Source organism: Sturnus vulgaris, chromosome 4, assembly GCF_052056855.1.
Source record: "Sturnus vulgaris isolate bStuVul1 chromosome 4, bStuVul1.hap1, whole genome shotgun sequence".
Lineage (NCBI taxonomy): Eukaryota > Metazoa > Chordata > Aves > Passeriformes > Sturnidae > Sturnus > Sturnus vulgaris.
The window spans coordinates 12,291,154-12,315,736 of NC_142246.1; the positions used below are offsets into that span (position 1 = coordinate 12,291,154).

The 24,583-nt window shown below is 38.1% G+C and overlaps 1 protein-coding gene across 2 annotated transcripts in view; it reads right to left on the reverse strand.

Annotated features, from left to right (window-relative positions):
- The window catches only part of STK32B (serine/threonine kinase 32B), a 157,422-nt gene that overhangs the window by 55,562 nt on the left and 77,277 nt on the right, over positions 1-24,583 (reverse strand). For both annotated transcript variants that reach the window (XM_088163129.1, XM_014895351.2), the window contains exon 4: positions 17,087-17,260. In XM_088163129.1, coding sequence (XP_088019255.1) covers positions 17,087-17,260 — 174 coding nt within the window. The remainder of the gene's footprint in view (positions 1-17,086; positions 17,261-24,583) is intronic.

Here is a 24,583-nt window from a genome sequence, read left to right on the forward strand (position 1 = left end):
CTCTAAGAAAACAGTGAAAAAATAAAATATCTAAGACTAAACAAAAAAAATTCCTTGTAAATAAAGAACAAATAGACCAGATTGCTTAGTTAACAGTAGACACCTGTAAGATGTGATGAGACAAATAATAGTATCTACATGGTCGAAAAAACTCCTCTATTTGCTTTTGGAACATGAATGTGGATTCATATTCCATAAAGCCAAAGTAAGCTAATCAAACAGTGTTTTATTTATTCAATGGAGAATTAAACTCAAGTTGATTACTACAAGGCATAATTTCATAAAAATGCTTCTGAGGCTTAAGCAAAGATTTAGCCATTGATGTGAATAACAGAACTCCCAGCTAGAGTTCCTCCAGCTAAGATTAATCTAATTGATTAAGGAAAGCATTTCTACAGCAAATACAGACACTGTCTACCCTTCACCTTTTTGAAACACAGCCATAATAATACCAAACACAAGATCTGTGCTTTTCCTTAAATCTGTGAGTATTGAAAAACTATCACTGTTCATCTGTTTTAGTCTGCCTTTCAATTTTGCAGCAAATTTATATGCACCACAGACTTCGTTTCTGCCATGTTTAATTTTGTGATTTTTTGCTTTTGCCTACATTTTCTCATTTTATCAAAAGAATTCAAGTGTTTCCAACACAGGGACAGCTGTTCTTTGCCAGTCCAAACAGCTTTTTAATAGTATCAGAATATGAAATATTTCAACTTATAATAGCTCTGTATAGGTCAGAATTTACAGCTGTAATAACCCCTAACCCTTAATTTAGTGTCAGCAAAAACTCAAAGTATATTATTTCAGATTTATGTCTGTTTCATTCTTTGCCTTGCTTGCTCAGACTAGGTTCTAATATATTATCACATTTCCATTCTCTTGAGCTTCTCAACTCCAACAGTACCACATATGAGCATTCCAGTTGATAGCAGTTATGCCAGCATGACTTATAATGGAGTATTTCCACTTTTTAATGATGATTGATTTCCTCAAAATGAGGACCACTGAGGCTGCAACTCTTAATTGAACAAAGGTGAGTTAAAGAGAAAACAGTTCTGTTCATACTAATGAAATTAAGCCTTAGATTTTTAAAAGTAGGATCTGCCTGATTTTTTTGACTAGACAAAAGACACATACTTTCATTCAAAGGACAGAATCTAGCATATAAAAAACAGGCGTGAGTTGCAATAAGGGAGTTCAGACTGGATATTAAAAAAATCAAAAAAACCCGAACTTCCACCATGAAAACAGAGAGAGGAACAGAATTCCCAGAGCTGTTGTATGGTCACCCTACCTTCAGTTTTCCAAGACATGACTGCATAAATCCCTGGGAAGACTGGTCTGGTGTTGTATCTGATCATGTTTTAATCAGAAGGTTGGATTGGAGACTTCCTGAGGTTCCTTCCTAGCTGAGTTTTGCCTGTGATGATTAATGTTTAGATAAGTTCTGCAGGGAGAAAAGAGGCCTTTCCCCACCCATCACATCAGAGCAGAAGCTGAGTTACTCCCTGTAAGTGACACCCAGCACTGCAGCCCCTGGCCAGCCTCCTCCAGGGCAGTGGCAATGCCCAGAGCCCATGGACAGCAAAATCCATGGCTCACAAGATGTGTTTGCCTCAGTCTGGGTGTAGGGACCCCAAATTTACATGTGAATCACTGAAAAGCTGAGGCTGACAGTGAAGGTAGTCCATGTCCTTGCAGAATGCTAAGGGTATTTTCTCAAAGATAGTTTCAACACATCCACAGAGAAATTAAATTAGATGCATTTTGCATTTTCATAAGGATGCAAAAGAAGCAGGATTCAGACAAAGGCCCTTGAGGTCAGTGGAAGGATTACACTGACTTCAGTCAACATTGTTTCCACTATGATAAAGGTTTTCTAGTACTTTTTTCTCTTTTGTGCTAACAGTAGAAACTGTTGTGTAGGATAAACCTTAAAATATTGTGTTAAAGGTTTTTCTTAATAATGCAGTTTGTGTCTAATGATAATATTTTTTTCCTTACATAGAAGTAGGCATTAAGATTCATACTAGATGCATAGCAATTCTGAACAACCGTAAAAAGGGCAAAGAGTTGGGAAATAAAAGTTCAGCTGTGGATTATTTGAGTTCACATGAGACATCACTGATGATCAGAGCACTGAAGTGAACCATATAATATATGATAAAGGGTTTTCTCCTGGTTATGGAAAGAAACATAAACAAATTCTGATTTTCACAGAGAGGGACCTTATTGCCTTCCTGTTTGTTATTACACTCACAAATAATACAAATGTCCAAGGCATGCAGTTCATAAAAGAAGTGACTGCATACATATTGAGGTTTTCTTTAGCTGAATTTATTGACACTTTGGAAAAAGGAAAAGTCAATATATATTTGCTACTGTACAGCCAAGAGATTATTTTTTCCAAACATGTTTTGATTCTGTAAGGGTGGCACAGAAATGAGGTATCTTCCAGAGCTGAACTGTACAGGGAGGACTTGATCAAGAAATAGCCTTAATGAAGTGTGATGCATCTTTTCTTCCTTTTGTCAACACCTTATCACTCATTTATCTTTTTATTTTTCTGTTCCTGACCAACATCCTTCCTAGTTTCCAGAACTGTTCAGTGGTACTAAAAAAAAAGATAATAATCAGAATCTCAGAGTTCTTTACTGTTATTTACCATTAGATGAATGGGAATGAAAGACTTTGACAGCTCCAGACCTCTCATTGCCTGTTCACATACTAGGTCTCACTTAGATCTCGGCAGTAGCTGCTGCCACTTACTGTCCTTTCATAAAAAGATCTTCAGAGCCTTCTGTTCCTGCTCAAATGAATGTTGTGACATTATATGACCCTGTGCATCCCTGTAATTCTGAAATTTAAACTATTCAGTAAAACTGAAAATAAGCTGAGAAAATGAGGTATTAGATTATTCTGTTTTTCTCTGCAATTCCCACTCCTGGGCTTTACTGCAGAAACAAAAAATCCATAACTACTTCCAACTACTTCTCTGGTGCAAGCATTCATATGCTCAAACTCCCATCATCCAGTCCACCATCACATTTTGGAGCCTTTTCTTTCTCTGGAACAACCTGTGTGGCAAGACCATTTTCTGGTCTGTATGGAACATATAACTGCTGTAATAATTTTGACAAATGAAAAAGCTCTCACCCTTCAAGGCCTCTGGAGGCCCTACCTCTCCCCATGTATATTTAAAGAATATCTGGACACCTGGCTTAAGGCCTGGAGTTGTAGTGACAGTTACATAGAACCAAGTTACTGTGATGCTGAGTTGTGTGGTGCCTGGAGTTCCTTTCTGAAATAGTTTAGTACTATTTTTTACCAGCTGTCCATGACAATGTTGGATTTTCTCAACACTTGTACTAGCCAGTTTTATATAGCACTGAAGATAAAGCTGTCAAAGAAGATATCAAAACATGTTTATTTACAAATGCCTTAACTGGAACAAGCTTGTTATTTTCCAATTTTATCCCCATGTGGAAATATACAGATATGAAAATATCTTCAGTTCTCTCCTTGTAGCAATAGGTGGCAGTAATGATATCTACATTTGTCTGAATGGCCAGTAGGCTTTGGAAACACTGGATTTGTCAGTTTTAGCTTGGATAAATAGTTACCCCAGATTGAAGAAAATTACCTTTTAAAAATAAAGGAATCCTATAGCTAACCTTTCAAATTTCTGGGTATATATAGCCAGATAATAGTCTTCTTTGGCTACATTCAACTTCTGAATTTGCACAGATGTCAAATTAAAATAAAAATATTAAACAAAGACATTTTTCATTATATTTTTCTTATTGAATAACCAAAATAGCTTTACCACAGAGGTAATTATATACTGCAATAGCAAGAAAAATAGGCAAATATTATTAAATGTTATAAAAGCTAGAAAGATTTGCCCAAAGGAGTCTGAATCTGTACTTTGTCTCCTCTGTGCTGCATTGTATGATATCTCAGAGAGCAGGATTGGAAAGTACCACTGCAACCTTATAAACTGAGCTTTTATGTAACAAAGCCCAGGCTGTATCATCCAGGATTTGTCTTCCTGACACAATGGTTCTTTTTCAACTAAACATTTACAAGCACATGCAACTTGCAGACAACCTAATGATTAGTTTTCATTTTGCCTGAAGGACTTAAAGTAATGCCAAATGTGACACTTTTGCCAGAACGGTTTTCTAGAGCTAACATTACACAGGTACAGGTCTTGGAATTCCATGAAGAGCTGAAGGGAACCTGGGACAACTGTCAATTCTGATAATGCCAAACATCACTGCATTTCAAATAAAAAGCTTCAGCCAAATGCTTCTTCAGATCACGTGGAGGAGTCATGCAAAATCACCCCAGAGCAGTAATTTGTGATAATCTCACAGCTGATGACTCTAATTTTTCTGTGTTGTAGAGTCGAGTATTACTGAGACCTTCAGTGTGTACAAGCACAGGGGTGAAAGCACTCCGTGTGAATCAGCTTTCAAGAGCAGGTGACACCTCCAATAACCGTGGGAAGGGCACGACTCATTAGGCATTAACTGGAGCGTGGCATTTGGAAAGAATTATCTGGTACAGCAGGAAAGTGCAGCATTGCAATGGTGATGCTTCCTTCCATGACCCTGTGTAGAGAGCTTTTGATTAGAAATAAGGGAGAATGTACTTGGTGTGTACTCTGCCAGCAATTGCAAGACTATCAGTCTCCTTCCAGTAGAAGACATAGCCCCTCTTCCAATGCTCACAGGCAGAAATCCATGCATGAAACTAAATGAGAGAAGAAATTGATGACATTTGCCCTCTGCCTAAAGACAAATCAGGAGAGCATTGTTACTGATAAGCACATTTGGCTTCATCTGTTGTAAAAAGCCAGCATTGTAAGTGTGGTGTTTTGTAATGACTGAAATTCATAGAGCTGCTCCTTTGTTTTTCTCTGCATGAAATATGGAATAGATCCATTCAGATGTATTTCATCCAAGAGTTTGCTCAGCTAATTAGGCAAATTCAAAAAGAAAATTAACAAAATTCCAACCACACAGGTGTGCTTGTCAGCCATTGTTCATAGTGTGTAATTACTATATAATATTCCTAATATTTACCTTAAACCCTGAACCAACTTCTATACCTAAAAGTTCATGTACCACCTGCTAGAACAACAGTATCCACAATAATATTATCATATTATTTAACAGCTGTTTCCTTCTTCCATACCATAGTGCAACCAATTACAGTCAAGCTGGCTGGCAACTAAAGTGTGGTTCTGCATGGTGCTCCTCCTGTGCAGGGCAAGGAAAGAAACAGCAACTTCTGAAGGCTTCAGGCTTTCAGCAAGTGCCTGGGCTCAATGCAGCAGTGAAACTTCCCAATAAGCACATTTTCTGGTGATCTGCGTTTCAGCAGCACAGTGCAGCAGGGAGAAAGGCTGCAGACCAGCAAACAGGAACAGCCATGCTAGGCTGTGCTGTTCTGACCCGAAGCCCTAAATCACCCTCACCACTGACAGCATCTCCTGCTGGCTTGTGCCTATAACATGGGTATGAATATTTGGACCTTTATTCCTCAAACTGACCACCTCACACCCCATAATATACACAACCAGGACATATCACCAAGAAGATATTAAATGTGTTCCACAGACAAGTAGACTTTGATGTCCTGCATATGCTTCCCCTTCAGGGTTGTTTGATGAATTTAATGTATGCAAAAGTTTGTTGTGGTAGATCAGGAAGGGAGGTCCAGTCTACTCTAGAAAAGAAAATTATATTTCATAAATTATTAAAAATCTGACCTGCTACTACCTGAAATGTCAGTAGCATTGTCCTATGACACTTTTCTATAATGAGCTTCACATATCTTAGTAATAAGCTACTTGTAAAAATAATGTTGTATACTTTTAAGAAGGAACATTTTGTATCCTTTGAAGAAGGAGCAAACAAGCTCCCAGAGCAATAAATACATGTATTACTGCATATTGCTGTTTAGAATAGATGAGACATGACAGGCAATATTTGACCCAAACCCAACTCCTAGTTCAATCCACCACCCCCCTAAGAAGTTTCACTATTCTAGGAGATGTCAACAACATATTGCTTTTGCCCGAAATCAAACACCTAAGTAGTCTAGCTCCTCTTGAATAATCTGAATGAGGACTCAGATATTGGCAATACTGTTTGATCCCACAGTTTGTAGTGCCAGCATCCTGGTTAACTGGATTACTACTGGACACTGTAGGGCTGAAGGTGAACTGAGACTTTGTGCAGAGAAACTGCTGTTACTGTAACTACTTGCACTGAAATTATTATAAGGATTATTCTTGCTATTTATTCAAGTGAAAATAGATAGGGTATTTTGATCTCAGGATAAAACACTTGGATTGGGTTCTATTGTGAATTAGGCACCTGATGCCTCGAAAGGCTGACCTGGAACAGAGACTAGACAGAGCAAAAGGGATAAAAGGGGTATTTATTGAAAGGATACACTCTGAGCAGTGCAAGAGCCCGGCCTGGGCTACACCCAAATCAAATATACCCATTTATTGCAATTAGATATATAAACATCACAGACATTGGAGTGCAGAAGCCATTCATTTGACTGCCTATTTTTAGATGAACTGAAAGCTTTATAGATTCTTTTAGCTTTATAGATTTGTTGGCTAGGTTGGCTCGTTTAGACAGACAACTGAAACAGTATAGACTCCCTCATTTAAATCTTGGTGAACTGCGGAATGAGTTTTTAAAAACATAAGAAAAATCTTGCATGCTGTGTGAAATTATGGAAACAACTGGGGATGCTCTCAAGTCAAATTACTGTAAGGTGTTATCACAGAAGTGCAGGCAGGTGTTTAAGCCTCTTGCAGGAGTCATGCTTTGGGCTCTCATTGTCTTGTTTGACGTCATCTCACACCATGAACAACACAATCCTTCATACATGACTAATTATGCTGTATTTAAAACACCTTGCACACTTAAGAATTTTTTTAGTTGCTGCCATAAAAAAAAAATTATTCTCATTTGCAGCATGAACCTTCTGAAGCTCTGTATTGTCTTCTGCCTGTGTGAAGCTTAGAGGGAGATGTCTGTGGAAGGAGCAAGGGAGTTCCTTTCTTCCCTCCAAGGCAGGTGGACTTCACAGGCTCAGCTTTTGTGGCATGCAGGGAACCTGACAATATCACACAGTGGTACAACTTTTTGTTGCTTGTGTACAAGTGGAGCCACATTTCAGCTTGAGGAGTTAACACCTTGTCTCATGTAAGGAAACTTGTGACCTAGTGTTTCATAGGAGGGAACAACAGCAATGACCAACCCCATTAACTGAAGAGTTACAGAGGTCTGATGTATAGGTTAAAAAATCTCAACATCTAAGGCTTAATAATTCCATTTCTCAGCTGTAGATCTCATATGCTATTCCTTTTTGACATGGTCTCTTCCAAAAGCAAATATTAAACACTAATGATAGGATAAAAGACTGTTTGCTGGAAATGTACTTCCTTAAGTACATGCTCATAAATCTTAGTTTCAGCAGTAGAGGTACTCTGGGACTCAGGGAAATAAGCTGGTACTTTAATTAGTGTTAACTCTCTTTACATATGTAAGTGCATGTGTTTGCATTGGGGTGCATCTGTAAAGCATTTCTGTGGCTTAGGAGATTTGCAGAAGACAGTTGAAGGAGCACCACTGGGGAAAATTCTGCAGTATCTCAAATTAAGAGGCAAGCTCTGACTCTCTGTGGGTTTTAAAGGCAGAACTCTAGATAACTAATACATTTAATTAGCATAAAGGCTGAGTGACTATATTAGTAATTGTTACTGATTATTGACAATACATCAATTATTTTTAATTGGATTTCTTTCAAAATAGACCTCTGACAGTCATTGAGTAGCACTGTTGGTCTGATATTTTTAATGAAGATCATATCTTAATTATTGTAGCAACTTGGGAGAGAAACATAGGAAATATAAAACTGCATTTCCCCACATTATCACCTTTTCTAGAAATACACAGAGAGATTAATTTTTATTTGCAGAATTTTTCACAGCTGGTAAATAAAGCTGCTTGACCCCTACAGTGACAAAGAAAGACACTCAGCCTTCAGTAAATCTTGTCCTGCTGGCTGGGAATTCACAGACTGACACCAAGCCCCTATTTCCTCTGTTACTGCACTCCTATGTTCACCCTCTCTGCTCACTCTTAACTTTGGCTTTTAGGGTCTGACTCTTTCCATAGCAGTTTTCTCTTGCCCACTCTTACACCACACTTTGCACTCCCTGGTCTTTTCCCCAGCCATCCTAGTCTCCCTCTGGACATCTCTGCCCCACTTGGTGTAGGTAGATGATGTTCTTGTTTGTGTACCCTCAAATCCATCATTTTTACCATCAATTTCTCTTTTATTGCTGCTGTATGTCCAAAAATTAGATGTCCAAAATATTTGAAATCTAAACTCAGCCTGATAGCAAAGACAGTATCTGACTATAGAAAGAGGGCCCACAGTTTTATGGCAAAACCCTCACATTTATCTTCTAATGTATCTGTGTCCATAATTAAAACCCCAAACCTAAATAATGTGACATGTACACTAAGAATAACACTGAAATAAAATTTGAGACTATAATGTGATTAGACACAGAAGAGTCACCCTGAAAGACCAAAAAAGAGAGATGCTCCAGCTTTGTATTTTGCTTTTCTTGGGTTAGAAAGGAACTCCTCTAAATTCAGAACACTGCAAAAGTTTCACATTTATAACAAAATGAAGAGATAAAAGTCTGAATTAAAAGGGTAGCCACTGGATAGATGTTATTTCTTCTTATTATTAGTCAGACTGTAGAGATGATTTTGATCATCACTATAAAGAATGACCCAATTAATATGCACCCAGTTTAATACATTTTGGTTTATTGAATGTGCACTGCCTACCAAGTGGTGTTCCCACCTTGCAAGGTCCCAGTTTGACATAGTATTTTAATGTCTTTCCCTGCTGACAGTATTTCTTCATGTGCAAGATCACCACAGGTGCTGAACTGCAGGTTTGCCTTCTCTCCTCTGCTGCAGGAAAGCTCGGTTATCCACACTGCATTATCCTGGGAAATTCCCCTGGGATAAATGTAAGCTCTGTATGCACATGTTGGGAGAAGCAAAGGCTCATCAGTAGCACTGTCTGTCATACAACATCAAAGCTTTGAGCTGCTGTGCTTTCTCCTCTCTAAAACACATCCAGGGGAGTTGGGACAGGATTTAACAGAGAATATAGGAATGTTTGAATATAACCTTGAAGGAGTGTCCTGAGGAGCATCCAAGGAGGGACAGAGAGAAAAAATGCAAGGGACAAAAATTGAAAAGGCAACTTCAGCATAATAAAATGGATGGCAATTTGTACCTTAATTGCAGTCCCTGCTCACAAGATAATTTGTTTTGAAAGAGGAAACTGTCAGGTGATCACAATTACTACTCTCACTCTTTCTCATCTGTGAAGTCAAAAGTTGTACAAAGGAGACCACATCTCTCCTGAAATATTAAAGCTGTACTGAAAGCTTCTGAATGCATTTCCAAGGCATGAAGGAAGCTCAAACTGCAATATCCATTAATGAAATACCTTTTGCCATACCATGAACAGTTCAGTCAACACCTGAGATACAGAAGACTACTGCAGGCATGAAGAAATCAAGTAAAAGTGCGCTTTTTTCTTAAGTCTTTTTTATTTTGCCATATATTAGAAAAACTTAGGTTGTATGGAAATCTCCAAGGGAATAATAGAACACTTTATGTATGTGTTGCTCATCCAAACTGAAAAATATGTTGCCACTACTGAAGCAGAAATGGGAGAAAGAAACAATTGTCCATATGTTGCTCTTGGTTTATACTTTGCTTAGCATGAAATTTACAGTCTTTTTCCATCTACATTCCTTAATCAAAGATTTAAAATTTCTTCCCTGACTGCAAAGAAAAAAGACTCAAGCGCACTGCCTGCAAATCTGCCATTTCAGTGGAGAGAATATCCCTGCTCAGAGTCCTGGTGGTGTGAAGTTTCCAAGATACAAAGACATCAGATTACTTATAACGCTAAAGCTAAAGCTTTAGGGGAAAAGGGATTAATCTTATATCACATATGGTTAGCTCTTGTGCTCTCCTCTGTTAGTTAGGACTTCACATCTGTGCTCATTTGATCTCTCTGGATCAGCTTTTCTCCCACTTTCAGATGCATGGAGGGGTTGGGGTAGGAGGTGGAAGGCCAAAAAACCAGGGTAAGCCAGGCAGTGCCATATGAGATACTGGATACTGTCATTCCTCTGCAGAAAGAGTGCCTAACCATTTTAATTACTTAGTTATTTGCATGCAGGTATCAATACTCTTGATTATTGTATTTAGCATAACAGTATCAATATACTATTAATATGGTGGTCTTTGGTGGTGGGCATAAATCAGTGGGTAGCAGATAATCATACTAAAATCACTTGAAGCTTTAAAGCAAAAAATTTCTAATGGATTTCTGTGAAAGAAAGATCTCTGATAACTGGACACAAAGACTAGCAATATTCTAAAGCAGAAAACTGGTATTATCCAGATCAGATTTGTGAGTGGAGACCTGAGATAATCTTGAATATAAAGCTCTGCTTTAGCTCTTTCAGCATCATCTGCTTCAGTGTCTGAATGTCTAAAAATAATTCATGATCAAAATTTGAATACTGAGTAATAGGGCAAGGAAGGAAACAAAGGATTTAATTTTATTATCCATCAATAGGATGCCAAATTATGGAGATGAGGGATATGTAGCTTTTTAATACATATCATGAGCCCTAAAGCCTGCTTTTCCTAAAAGGATAAGTTTATATAAAAGGTTTATTAAAGAAAACCAGGAAAAGAAAAGCAGGAACACAGACAGGTGATGGCAGCTGATTTACATGGGGGTGCAACCAATGCTTGTGTTTGTGATGTACACAGCTCAATAGTAGTTATTCTTATTGTTTGCTTCTCTGTTTAAAAACAGACACCCAGACAAGTGTAGATATGATCTAGACACAAGGGAGTGTATGACATGAATCTAGAAAAAAGAGTTATTAATTCTTCTAGAATGAATTTCAAACAATGTTTTCTAAATCATATTTTTTTTACACTGATTTAAAGGTTTCCCTGAATCCTTCCTCACTTAATTGTCATTTAGCTGCAACCAACAAAAAAACATGAGAAATCTCTAAAATCACAATGCTATCACTAGGGCATTGTAGACTTATACATGTCTAGATCATACCTACACTTGCCTGGGTGTCTGATTTTAAACAGAGAAGCAATCAATAAGAAAGCCAACTGTTGTGCTGTGTACACCACAAACACATTTCAGATGGCCTTGATTTAGGTTATCTTTAGCCACTAGGTTTGTTACCTAATGCAAGATGGTCAGCCAAGCTCAGTCTATAGGTCAGATGTTCCATCTCCTACCATTGACCAGACATGTAAATTCTAAATTATCTAGGGCTCGTGAGATGAGTTTTCCTTGGCTAAACAAAATATTTCATGCAAGTACATTCCTACAATGTTACAATACTCAGAGAGGGGAAGATGAAAGAAAGAGACAAGAGGTGACTTCATCTACTCCCTTGAAAACTGTAAGGAAATGAACAATTCCCTGGTGCTTCAGTGAGGGTGTCTCAGCCATGGGGTATTGAAGGAGTGAGGGTGTGATGGGTATCCTCTGGTATTTCACCTCAGTGAGCACGGGAGAGCACATCAGGCCCACACTAAAATGATGGGCCATCATGCACCTCAGAGTGTTCCTGTGTCTCTTTCCCAATACAGCCTGTTTTACTTTATTAGCAGTTTATATACTCCGTATATGGAATTCTCATTCCATATACAGTACACAGTATATTTCCAAAACAACTTCATTTATTAGCAGTATCTTATCTGACATATCAAGTAACTTTTTCTGTAGCTAAACAGAGGTAAAATTAATTTGTTCTTGTGGGGAGAGAACTCTGTTCAGATGTTGACAGGCTTGTTCTCTGTGTATTTGTATTTGTGGTATCTAATTCTTTGTTAAGTTCATGACTGAAATTTAAATACTCTTTGTGCCTAGAATTTGTGAATCACTTTCTTTTTTCATCTTTGCTGGCTCATAAACATTCAGCAGGTGTTCAGGGCTTTATGGCTTGCATGGTGCTTCCTTTTTGACTGGTTTTGATATGTTTTCTGATTTAGTTGTCTTATGTAGCTCATTACTCACTTCCTGTAATTTTTCTCCGCAGTAATGAGGGCTAGCACTTGTTTAAAGAACATAATTCAGTGTCATGGAAGAGACGTGGGAACACGAACTATGACAATTCAATGGAGAGCCTCTTGATCTGCTATGATCTTTGATACTGCTTATGAATAGTAGTCGTATTATGGTTATTTTTTCCCTAGTTCATCTACTTCAGACCCTACTACATTTTTTCTTCATCTACACACGCTTGCCAGAAAGTAAGAGACTATTAGTATGAGTAGAAATCTGTAAGGATCTGTGTTTTTAGTATGTCCAGCTAAATCTCAGGCTGGCACTACTCTGCCTGTGACACCTCTGAAAAACTAGGGACAAATTTTCCATTTCCAAGTAATTTTCAAAACTATTTACTGCTTACATACTAAATGGAAAATGTTGTGAAGGGCACCTTTTTAAGTAGAGTTTGCTGTTTTATGGTATGTTGTCACAAGTGAGACAGGGAAGGCCCATTTTAAAGAAGTGTCTAATCATTTAGATGTAGTATCTTCTTTCACCAGACTTGGTTGAACAACTTGGAAGACTCAACAATAATTCAACTGAACAAACGGGTTCAGTTCTGAACACAGAGTAACTTGTCTAGCTAGCTGTCCCTGCAGTGGACCATCTGGCAGAGGAAAATGCAATGCTCAATTTGCTACCATTTTCCATTAGCTTTGGCCCACCCTGCACTGCTATTGAGTTACTCAGAGCTGGAATAACTCCTGGTGCTATTCTCCATTGGAAGCAGAACTCAGAGGAATGGAAAACAGACTAGTGATCACAGTACCCACACAGCACAGACCTGCCAAGCCAGGCTAATTCCAGTCATATTGTGTTAAAAGAATTTTTATGTGTGCTTGTATATGTACACATACACACATGAATAGTTTTGCATTAAATAAACCCCACTAAAATTAAAGTGTCCTGGGCACACTGATCATATAGTTAGTCCAGTATCCTAAAATTGTGCTGGAAGGTTACTGCTATTTCCATTCCAGACATCTGCCACATCCAACCTCCTCTTTAAGCAGATGAAAATCAATGGAGCCAGACGATGATGAAAAGTTTTGAGGGCAATGCAGTTAACACTTGCCCCTTAAAAAGAGAAAATGTGATTTTTTCAGCATGAGCATGTTAGCAGGGCAGCAGCCACAGCAGTGCAGGGCCAGCACTGTTCTGAGCCAAGGCTGGAGCTGCAAGAGCATCCTGGAAGAGACAACACTGGAGCTACTGCTGGAAGAACCCCCTGAATGGAAACGGGCAGCCTACTTTGGTGAGGAGGCAGGTGGTTTTACTGAAATGTATGAACAGCAACATTTGTGAAAGGAGGAGCTTGAGTTACTCATGGCTGACATAAGTTTGTTCAGCCTTTGATAACTTTTGTCCGATACATTATTCACTGGCATTATACAACCAGTTCTGGAATGAATGTGTTTAGTCACAACATCTTGAAATGGCAGAATTCCGGATTTGATACAAGGTTTTAGAATGTTTGAGAGGATGTACACTGTAAGAAGCCTTTCTGTGTGTACTGGGATTCAAGGGTTTATAAGAAATACCACCCATCCAGCTTTAAAATAATTATTTTTTCATGTGAGAAACGTGGATAAAATATAATCACAGCAGGGCTGTGAGAAAATAAGGGGTTTTTGGTGTAACTCTTACCTGTGACCAACAATTTCAATATTAAGTTAGCTGTTGTATAAGTTAAGTGAAAAATTTACTCAGAATAGTCTTCAAATAATAGCTTGAAACTTAGATATTTTCTTTTTAAAGTTTTTATAATTCTGGGTGAACATCCATGCAAATGCAAACATTTACAACAGAGCTGTGACACACAGAGCAGCATCCATTATTGCGCTATAATAAATAAATCCACTATTGCAGAATTATGCATGACAAATATGGATTTTATACACATGGATGTGATTAATAGAAACGGCAAGTTTCATAAATACACCAGAACAGTAGTGGGTTTTACTCTATTTATGGCTAACTTTGTCCTTGTAGTAACAATAGTCCTATTGCTGGAATGATTGTCACATTCGAAGTGCACACCACTAACCACATCAACAAACACAGAGGCATTGCAAGGCATCTCCAAGGGGAGCTGGCACAGTACTGATGTCTGCACTTCTGCATCCATTCATACGTGCCTGGGAATTCCTGTCCCCTTCAGTACCATTTCTTTTGTAGCAAACTGCTGGGGCCACAGGTTAAACCAGAAAAACCCATTCTGTCATATTGCTGGATGCAATAGTAATGGAAACCTGAACACATTTCATACACAACTGAATATTAGGAAGAGTTAAACTCCTGATTCACACCCCATACATTCAGATCTTTTGATACTGCAGTTTGAAAATCCACCAACCCAGTCTGATAAATCGTTTGACTATACTTTCTTTGTAGCCAAGACAATACCTAGTAGCAGGCTCTCTCAATGATTCTCTGACTTACTAACATTTTTTTTTCCTTTTTGCTGCCAACACATTCATTTTAAAATGAAAGATCTAATACAGTTTTGTAGGTTAGCATGTGAGTGCTGACTGGAAGCGCTTGGTAACAATGATATTGCTGAGGCCTGCTACCACAAAGTACAAACACCAAGCAGATCACTGATTTCATCTCCAAATGAGAAAGTGTGTTTGCAATGATAAAGGAATGACTTGATGTGTCCTCACGGTGCATCACTGCTGGCTCTGCTCCTGAGCTAATTTAAGTCAGCGCTGTGCTCTTGATGCCAGACATGCTACAGAGATTTAAGGCAGCTGAAGACCCATCCCACAGACTGCTGCTCCAGGTGGTGGTGAGATAGAAGGCAGAATGTTCTGGGACTCACCTGGCCAAATAATACATTCACTGGTGTGTGGATCATTTGTGATTTTGTGGTAACTGGTGAGAAGATAAGAGGCAAAAAGCTCCTCATGCCACAGTTCGGTAATTTGGGCAGTAAGCAGTGAAGTGGGACAAACATACTCAGCTCTCAGGTCTGCCAGCTTCAAAATAAACATCTCTTCCATAACACAACAGAGCCCTGAACACAACAGTCCTGAACTCTAGACAACAATCCTAGCTAACCAGCCAGTGACACCCACTACGGGCTGAGAGAGCCCTATTTTGTCTCATCTCTTTCTGTCACAACTTTAGATGCAGAGTGAAAACAAAATCCAAACCCCAGAACCTGCCCCCAAGTGGAGCCAACAACCAGCTCTGGATGGCCATGTCTTCCCCCACCTCAGTGCAAATCAGCAAGTGGTGAACCACTACGACTCAAAGAAAAAATAAAAAATATTGTTATGATTAAGTAATACAAAAGAGATCAAAGTGTCAAGCCCAGTTTCATGGTGGGACCATGAAAAGGCAGACACTGTCACAAAAAACTATGAACAACCACAATGACTTCAGTCCAGTCTTCTCTCCAGATATCTGTCACCTTTCTAAGGCTTTTCTGTGATACATTTTTAAGCTACAGACTTCTAGCAAAATACAAGTTTTGATTACAAACTGGATTGTCTCATGAATATTTTGCCAGCCTATTTGCATAAAAGATCTCATCAATTTGTTTTTCACCAAGAACATTCCTTAAGGCATTAGGAAAAAAGGTCAGCTGTGATTCTGAGCTCCACTTTTAAAATACCCGCTGAGAGAATAAAATTTATGCAAAATACATGGAAATGTACTAAAATAGTAACAGTGTACTAAAGAATTTTCTTGCAATATTTGCAAGTTTTATTACACTTGGAGTTTTAATTGCAAGCAAAACAAGTGTTGTGATGTTTAGTGGAATTTTGTCTAGCACAGTTTCAGTAACACAAAATACCCACCTAGCATTGCATCTCTGCTCAGATAGATTTCATGCTGACCATTCCGCCTCTGAAAGTCAGACCATAATTTTTTTTTGTATTTTTATTGTGAGATCATGAGGCAGCTCTGGCAAGTGGATGGGATGAAAACTCTCCATTAATGTACATGAAGGAATTTGTTTATACTTTGGGACTTTGGGAGATCTATGGCACAACTGAGTTTAGTTTGGTCTCTGAAAGTCACATCCAGATTTTGTATAAACAAAACTGTATTATTGCATTCATACCACTCTAAATTAGAAAAGATAACCCTGAATTTAGCCTAAAAAAGAGTAAAATAAAGGTTCAAGCCCTGAACTTTATAATTTCATAGTCGCTGTGTTAACATAAAAATAGAAGTTATCCCTACTGCTTCAGTTAAATGCCAAAATGTTTAAGGAAAATATGTCCTCATTCCTGACACCTTTTTTGCAGTGAATACTATACTTGCTTCTGTATGGCAGAAAACCTAGCAGATTGCTGTAATATAAAAAGTGAAAAAAAAGATGCAGCCTCTATCCTTGCTGCAATTGATTTGTACAATTATTCCTACTTCCCCACCTCTCTTCCTCCTGACCTTCATGCAGATGCTGCAAGTAAACAAATTATTCTTTAGGTTCTATAACCATTCCCTGTTGTTATTGTGGGAAGCTCTTGTGCTGAATTACAATGTTTTTGTGTTCAGTAACATTGGGGCACTGGAGAATTAAAAATAAATTAAGAGCATTCAGGATGGTGTTATAGGTTGTCTTTAGTATTTAAAGACCATAGTGAAAAATGTACATCATAGTATGAAATCAGGAGAAAAGGGCAGCATGAGAAGGATACAAGGCTACCAAATGGATGTGGACAGAAAGAAAGCACTTAAAGAGAAAACCTTTCAGAGCCAAGTTCCAACCTTGAATAGCAATGGGAACTTCTCAGAGGTTTTGAAAAAACAGAACTATAAAATCAGATCTATGATAAAATTCCTCTGCTCTGCCAAAAGCAAGCAGCCCATTCCTCAAATGAAATCCACTCACCTGTGAATGATGTGGTATCTCTGCAAATAATCCAAGGAAAGTGCCAGCTCACAAATGTATAGTTTAACAGTTCCTTCATTGAAGTGGACATTCTGCTGCAAATGGTAACGCAGGTCACCTCCAAGTAAGAGATCAACCACCATGAACATGTCTTCTTCATCTTGAAAGGAGTACCTGGAAGAAAGAGTTACAGCTGAGGTCTCAGGGTGGATGATGTAGTCACAGCTGCACCTTGGGGTGGCTCTCAGTAAGGATATCCTGGTAAGTCCCTGATTTGCTCCAAAGGCGTGCACAGGAAGGCATTGTCACTGCTGGGGGCCTGAGCCTGCAAACAGGCTTCAGCTGTGCTGGGACTCTGAATATTTAAGTGTCGTGCCTTAACCACAGTGACAATTCAGTAGCATGCAGGTGCTCTCACTCCTCTCTCCCCCAGTGGGCTGGGGGGGAGAATCAGAAAAAAGTAAAAACTTGTGGGTTGAGGCAAGAACAATTTAGTAACTGAAAAAAAGGGAAAGTATAATAATAGTACTAAAGTTAAAACAGTAATAATTGCAATGAAAAGTAGAGAAAGAAAGAAAACCCAAGAAGAGTAAGTGATGCACAACAGCAGTGCTCTCTACCCTCTGAATGATGTCAAGCCTGTCCCCCAGCAGCAATCAGGCTTTCCCATCCACATCCCCCAGTTTACATGAGCGTGATACTTTATGGTGTGGAATATCCCTCTGGACTGTTTGGATCAGCTGTCCCAGCTGTGCTCCTTGCTGGCTCCTTGTGCAGCTCCTCACCGGCAGAGCATGAGCCACTGAAAATTCTAAGACTTAGGGTGAGCACTCCTGAGCAACAGCCAAAACATCAGAGTGTAGTCAACATTATTCTCATCCTGAATCCAAAATACAGCACTGTTCTAGTAAGAGGAAAACTAATTTTATCCCAACTGAAACTGGAACATGAAGGCAAGCAGAGCTGGAGCTGCTGCCATACTACTGTCTTATTTTAAACATGGATTAACACTTGAATGTTGATAAAACAGAATTTAAAATACCTTTAAGATTTTTATATTCTTAAACCATATACTCATTCAGGTGACAAAATAGCTTACGAAGTAGTACCAATAAAATGGAAGGTCTTGAAATAAACTTGGTATTTACACACACACAATCTAGTTCAGTGCTTATGGAAAGTATCCTGGCAGCATTGGAAGCTGCTGTCTCAGGGGTATTTTCCAGATTCAATAAATATACACAATGTTCTACTAGCTGAGTATTTTTTACAGCTTGCAGTGTAGGTCCAAATTCAATAAGGACTAAAACTGCAATTTTACTGCCTAACAATACATATTTTTTTCAGTCAGCAATCTATATCCTATAAAATGTCAGAGTCTTCGTGGTAACTGACTGAATTCTCCTGGACCCTTTCCCAGAACTGCCTGCTGAAGACTCTGAGGACCAAATTCTGATGTGATTTAAATCCTGTAAATCCAAAGGTGTAGCCAGTCAATGAACAGTATATATAAAATACAGTGCTTGAGCAAGCAGGAATTTCCATGTGTTTCTACTTACCTTGGCTATGCTGCCATTGCTCTGGTTTTTTGTGGTCTGAGTGAACCAACAGAAACTCTCTGGATTTCGTTTCTAAACGCAACTTTATAAGATACAGTTTTCCCAAATGAGGAATGGCAAACACCTTATTTCTGAAGTGAAATCACTATTTTCTTAGAAATAGTTTTAGAATTAATTTTTATGTGGAGTTATATTATCTTATACCAGATATATATGGACTAATGAGAGGTGATCCACAATGAAAGTGCCTCTTCCAGCACCTTTTCTCCCATGAGGTGTGTAATATATGCTGGCTACAGATGTGATTCAGTTCTCCTGAGCTGTAAAATTTATGCCAAGAAAATAAAACCTAGAGGGCTTGCAGAAAATCTGTGCACACCCTCCCCCCAGAGGCAGAAAAGTCTATATTAGATTATTTTAATTGACAGTTAGGTACAGTTTCACTTTCATTCCCAGGCTTGCACTTACTGAAATGAGGCACTGCTTAGGAATTGCCACAGATGGTTCATTTTGAATTTAATGCATGCTATTCTTTCTGAACACAGTTCTGAGAAGTGACTTTCTCTCATATTCTGCTCTTCTGTTGCATTTCTGTGTGACTGCCAAATGCCAGGAGGGGAAAGTAATTTATTTTCATTAAGCTTACTTCTTAATAACTCAAACCTCTGAAGCAAAATAGTAAAGTAGGTGGCACATGGTGTCTGCTCACCTCTAGAGAGGCAGAATTTTGTAACACACAAACTCATACACAGGTTAAAAAAACAGAAGGCTTCAAATATATTCAAATTCCTCAAAGTATTGTTTGTTACTGAGCCTGGAGCAATTGCAGAAGTAAAACTTAAATGTGTAGTTACATTCAGGATTTTTTTTTCTTTTTTGACGCAGTTCTTATTTTAAGTGAAGAAATTGTGGCATTGAGCAGAGGTAAAATCATCATCATAGAATGGCTTTGGTTGGAAGAGGTCTTAAAAATCATTTATTTCCAACCCTCCTGCCGTGCATAGGGACACCTTGCACTAGACCAGGTTGCTCAAAGCCCCATCCAACCTGGCCTTGAACACTGGGCAACCTGTTCCAGTGCCTCACCATCCTCTGAAAAATGTTAATTTTTCCCTTCAAGTTACCCCTTGAGTAAGGTATAGATTTTGTTTCTTTCTTTTTTATATTATTAAAAAAAGGTTTTGAAAAAAATTTGCAGATTGAAAACTACTTAAATGATAAGTGAAATATGTCTTGTCTGGGACTAAAGAGCATTCTTAGTGCCTGAAGTCATATGATGACATGTCAGTAGAAATGGTACTGATGCACCCCTAGTTGTGAGATATAAATGTCCTTAGCAATTTTTTTGGGCAGAGTGTGAAAGCAGGGTAAAGAATGACTGCTGTGAACTTGCTTTTAAATCCAATGATTATTCCCCCTTTTTTAAAAAAAATATGAGTATGTTTTAAGGTGAATATTCAGTCTAGACAAAAGTCCCATGAGAACCATCCAGAAATAAATGTGCAATCTTGTTCACATCCAAATAAATGCTAACACTTGGTGGAACATGATTTTCACTCTAAATAGGTTTTTAGGCTGATGTACTCTGGTTTTCTGTGCTTGTGAGTGGGGAATGGTGGTCCTTTGTCACCTGCCAGGCAAGCTTTTGTGCATCTGTAATTGCTAATGGTTTAAAAGAGAGATCAAACCATGTTTTCCTACAGGGCTCAACCAACCTTCACCCATTCACTACCTTGGGACTCTCAGGGCCTCAGGCATCTCTGGGAATCCAGGCTGGGATGACAACAGATGGGTTTTGTCCAGGGGCTTCAGATTAGCTAGTGAATCAATCTCCTATTATGCCTTGCCTCTCAGGTAAACACATGAAGTGCAACACCTACAGACAGAGCTACAGGGCTTCAGAAGTGACAGTACCTCTAGAACAAAGTACTTTGAACCCAAACACAAAAACCAAACCAAAAACCCAAATAAACAAAACTCAATTGTGGGAATAGAAAAGGTATAAAACTCTCAAAAAGTTGTGTGAAAGTAAATCTCAGGATGGAGAAATGCAAGAATGCAGAAGATGCAAGGACAAGAAACAGTAAGGGCTATGAGCTGTGTAGAGATGGGCCTCAGGAGAATATGTTAAGCAAGATAGTAGAAATAGGTAAGCTTAATAATGAAGCTTTAGCCATTGTTTTAAGCTATTACAAGCAAGCATTGTTCAAAGCAAGAGGTACGTGTAGCTTTATTAATTGGCCTGAGCGACTGCTTGTCAGCTTTTAATATTATGCTATTGGCTAGAAAGTTGTTAAAAGACTTTGTAACAAAGAGAACTTCCTCTGCTGCTGCTAGTGGCTGAAGCTCTTCCAGCTCCCTTGCTTGGTTCTTGCTTGGTAAAATGAGACTGATGATTGTGATGGAATAAAGGCTTCGAAACAGCTACTCCAACATTCTCATCCCATTATTTGTGTACATAAATATATGTAAAGATAAAATTTTAAAAAAATATATCCCCAAAAAACCCAACACTCAACAAAACCAACAACACCCCCAACAGCACCAAAACTAAACTGGGAGGCCTTCAGAAGTGTGGCTAATATTCACACTAGGCAGCCTTCTCACACAGGACACTTCTGAGATTTGTCTGGGCCATCTTGACTAGATCCTGATTTGCTGAGAGGTTGGACCAGATGATCCTTGAGACCCTTCTACTCTTTTAGTCTACGATTCTGTGATCTTTCATGACCCGTGGAGGGAGAACAGGTCAGTTTTATTTCCATGTTGAAGGCAGAATGATGCACATCGAGACACAGTGGTTGGGAAGCTCTCTACATCCTCTCTGATGTTCTGCTCTTGCACTCAGAGCCAGAGTTTGGTTTATTTCTTTTGTACTGATATGTGTTTCTGGTTACTCTGCCAACCCTGCCAGAAGTGTTGTGTATACTGGTTTAGTTAAGGCATAAGCTGTATAGGCATGGTTTGAAGGAACCCGTGCATGGACATGTTCAGTATCTCAACAGATTTTTCCACCCCCTCTAAATTCTCTCACACCTGACACACATCATTTTGCCAGTTTTATACCCCTTCTCATGGACAAGGGTGTCTTCCAGCACAGCTGATCCACTGGGTCAAACCTTCATGGGTGGCATTTGTCTGTATCAGACCACAGGGTGATTAAGACTACTCCAAGACATTTTCTGGAGGGTAAATAAATTCATCCTAGTGAAACTCTGTGTCTTTGACCTAGAAGACAGCTTGAGCATGGCAAACAGGAGAAGGTCTCTGGAGATGACAGGCACACCACTAAGAAGATCTTGCAGTTACCAATTTCTAAGAATGCAGAGCAGGAGTTTCTCCAGGTCCTGCTGTGCAGCTGGGTAACAAAAATGGTATTATTTTCCTCCTACCCTGCCCTAAGGACTAACAGGACTTTGTGTACCAGCTTAGACAAGCTTGGTTTGTGGTGTTCACAAGCAATCTAGTCCTACGCCTCTCTCCCTCACACAAATCTAGTATTCTGTCTTTACATAAGAAATGAAATATTAACTTGATCTTTTTTTTCTATTTCAGTATTTTAAGAAATAAGAGCTTTTGATATATTGGTCTAAGAATTGAAATAGACAAGTGAAATATTGGCCATGGGAGAAAGGAATCTTTGAAAATGTTGCTGCTGGTTGAGGAGGGGCCGGTGGTAAATCAGACCAGTGGAGATTAGTTTTTGAGCAAACACTGTAATTTTACTATTGTAAGCTTCTTATCTGCTCAAAGGTAAATGACAGAAAAGGGCTGATTGGTTTTTGAAATAAACTCAGGGGTTGTTTGGGATTTTTATGTTAACCAGGTAGATGAGAAATACCTTCCGAATGAATTGTAACACTGTGACATGTTGAATATGAATCAATTGATAATGAATATCAATAACACATTATTAGTTACCCTAAAGACAAAATTTTAATCCTCCTTGAAATGAAAGAGTAAATGACTTGAAGTAATAGTTGTTGCTTATTTCTTAAGTACTGTCATTCTGCAGTTATAGGAAAACTGTTCTAAATACAGACCCAGCCTCTGCTTTCGCTTGGTTGAAGAAGAGTTTTAATGCATTATAACCATTTTTCTCCAAATTAAGATAAAATAATAAAGTCCATTGCAATTGAATTTTTGATTGTCTTCATCCTGGAAGATAAACTCTTATTGAACATAGTCCTGGATGGAAACACATTTAAACAAAGTACTTTTTAAATAAGTCATACCTGTTTCTACACTTATATCTGTATATTTGTTTTAATAATACCTAATTTTTGTATTTATATCATATTTGTATTTATTATTTGCAACTTTGTCTTCATAAATGCAGCTACAGATGAATTATTAAGATGATTTCCCCTCCTTTCATTCCTATTTTTAGTTAACCAGGGTAATTTTTCATTGAAATCCTTCCAGTTGACTCACCCGGTATTCATATATCTTGTTTCATATGAATTACCTGGGGAAAAGGACATAATGATGGATATTTTATATTTTACTTAAATTAAAGATTAGAAACACATTAGAAAAATTCAATCATTAAGACCAAACCTAACTTCATAATCTTGAGGTAATCAGTTAAAGCAAGTTATGCACAGTTCATAGTTCAGATAACACTGAATATGACAAATGATTGATCTCTGGTGTCTCCTAACTACAAAATTAAAGAAGGATCCTTTTCTGGTTTTCCCCTGGTAACATTAGAGGGACATGATAATTTTTTTCCCCACTAGTAACTTTAGATTTTTTCAGTGTAGATGTAAATGCTGTTTCTTGATATGGTGACCTTTCTTTTTTTTCTTACCAGTCCAATTTGAGTAACTATGTTATAGAACACTCCTCACCCACTGTAAAGCAGCAACAGGTTTACCCAAGACTTGCTGCATTGAAAAAGATCAGGTCACTTAAAGGCTTGAATAATTTGACATTTGCCAAAAAACAGTCAGAGAAGAAAAATAATAGTCCAAAGCTCTCTTGTATGGGTATGGTGGAATAAAATATAATATAAGCTGGTATAAGTATAGGTTAAAATATAGGTGCCAAAAATAGCAACTTTGATCAGTCAAACATCAAATCATTACAATCTTCCCCATGCTGAGAAGGTGTGCTGAAAACTGTTACACCCACTGTGACTGCAAATAGCAAATACTTACCTTTGAATTACATTTTTCATAAAATGAAGTGTCCAAGCCAACCAAATTAATGTTTTTGTTTGTGTGTTCTGCCAGCCAAGGACAAGCCTCAAGAGACAAAGCCTCGGGATTTATTAACTTTGTAAATACAAATATGCAAGTATTTTGAAGGAATGTTGGAAATGTTCCTTAATAATGTCTGTTTTGTTTGCATTTCTATAGATTTCTTTGTTATTTTAGAAAATGGATAAACATCATTTATTGAAATTTGAGATCTGTGCTTGCAAAGTCTTTAATAGAAGTCTATTGTTGGAAAGAAAAGGAAATATATGTCTATTTCCAAACTCAGAAAGACAAGAGTCATTTCTACAATGCTGTTAAGAACAAAGGACAATTACTTCCTTTATTCTTCCTATAATTCTTTCTAAAGATATGAAAATATCTTTCAGTATTCTCTAAAAAAACTTTTGAGAACGGGGAATTTCTTCTGTAAGGAATTATGTTGTTCATGCTTATACCTTCTCAAATTCTATTTAGGGCTGAAGTGACCAAATAAAACCGGTAAGAAAAATGACTAAATAAAAAAGAGCCTGAAATTAAGCTGAACGATGACTGGAATGTGTTTCAACAAAGATAATAGGAGTCATATCACAGACTTATTAGCATAGCAAATATTTACCTTTAGCTCCCATACAGGCAAGGATTATTAATTAGAGACAGTTTAGTATTCATCCTCACATGGAAGAAAATTTTCTCCCTCCAGGAGGTTGAGAAGACTACAAATCCTCTTTGATCTG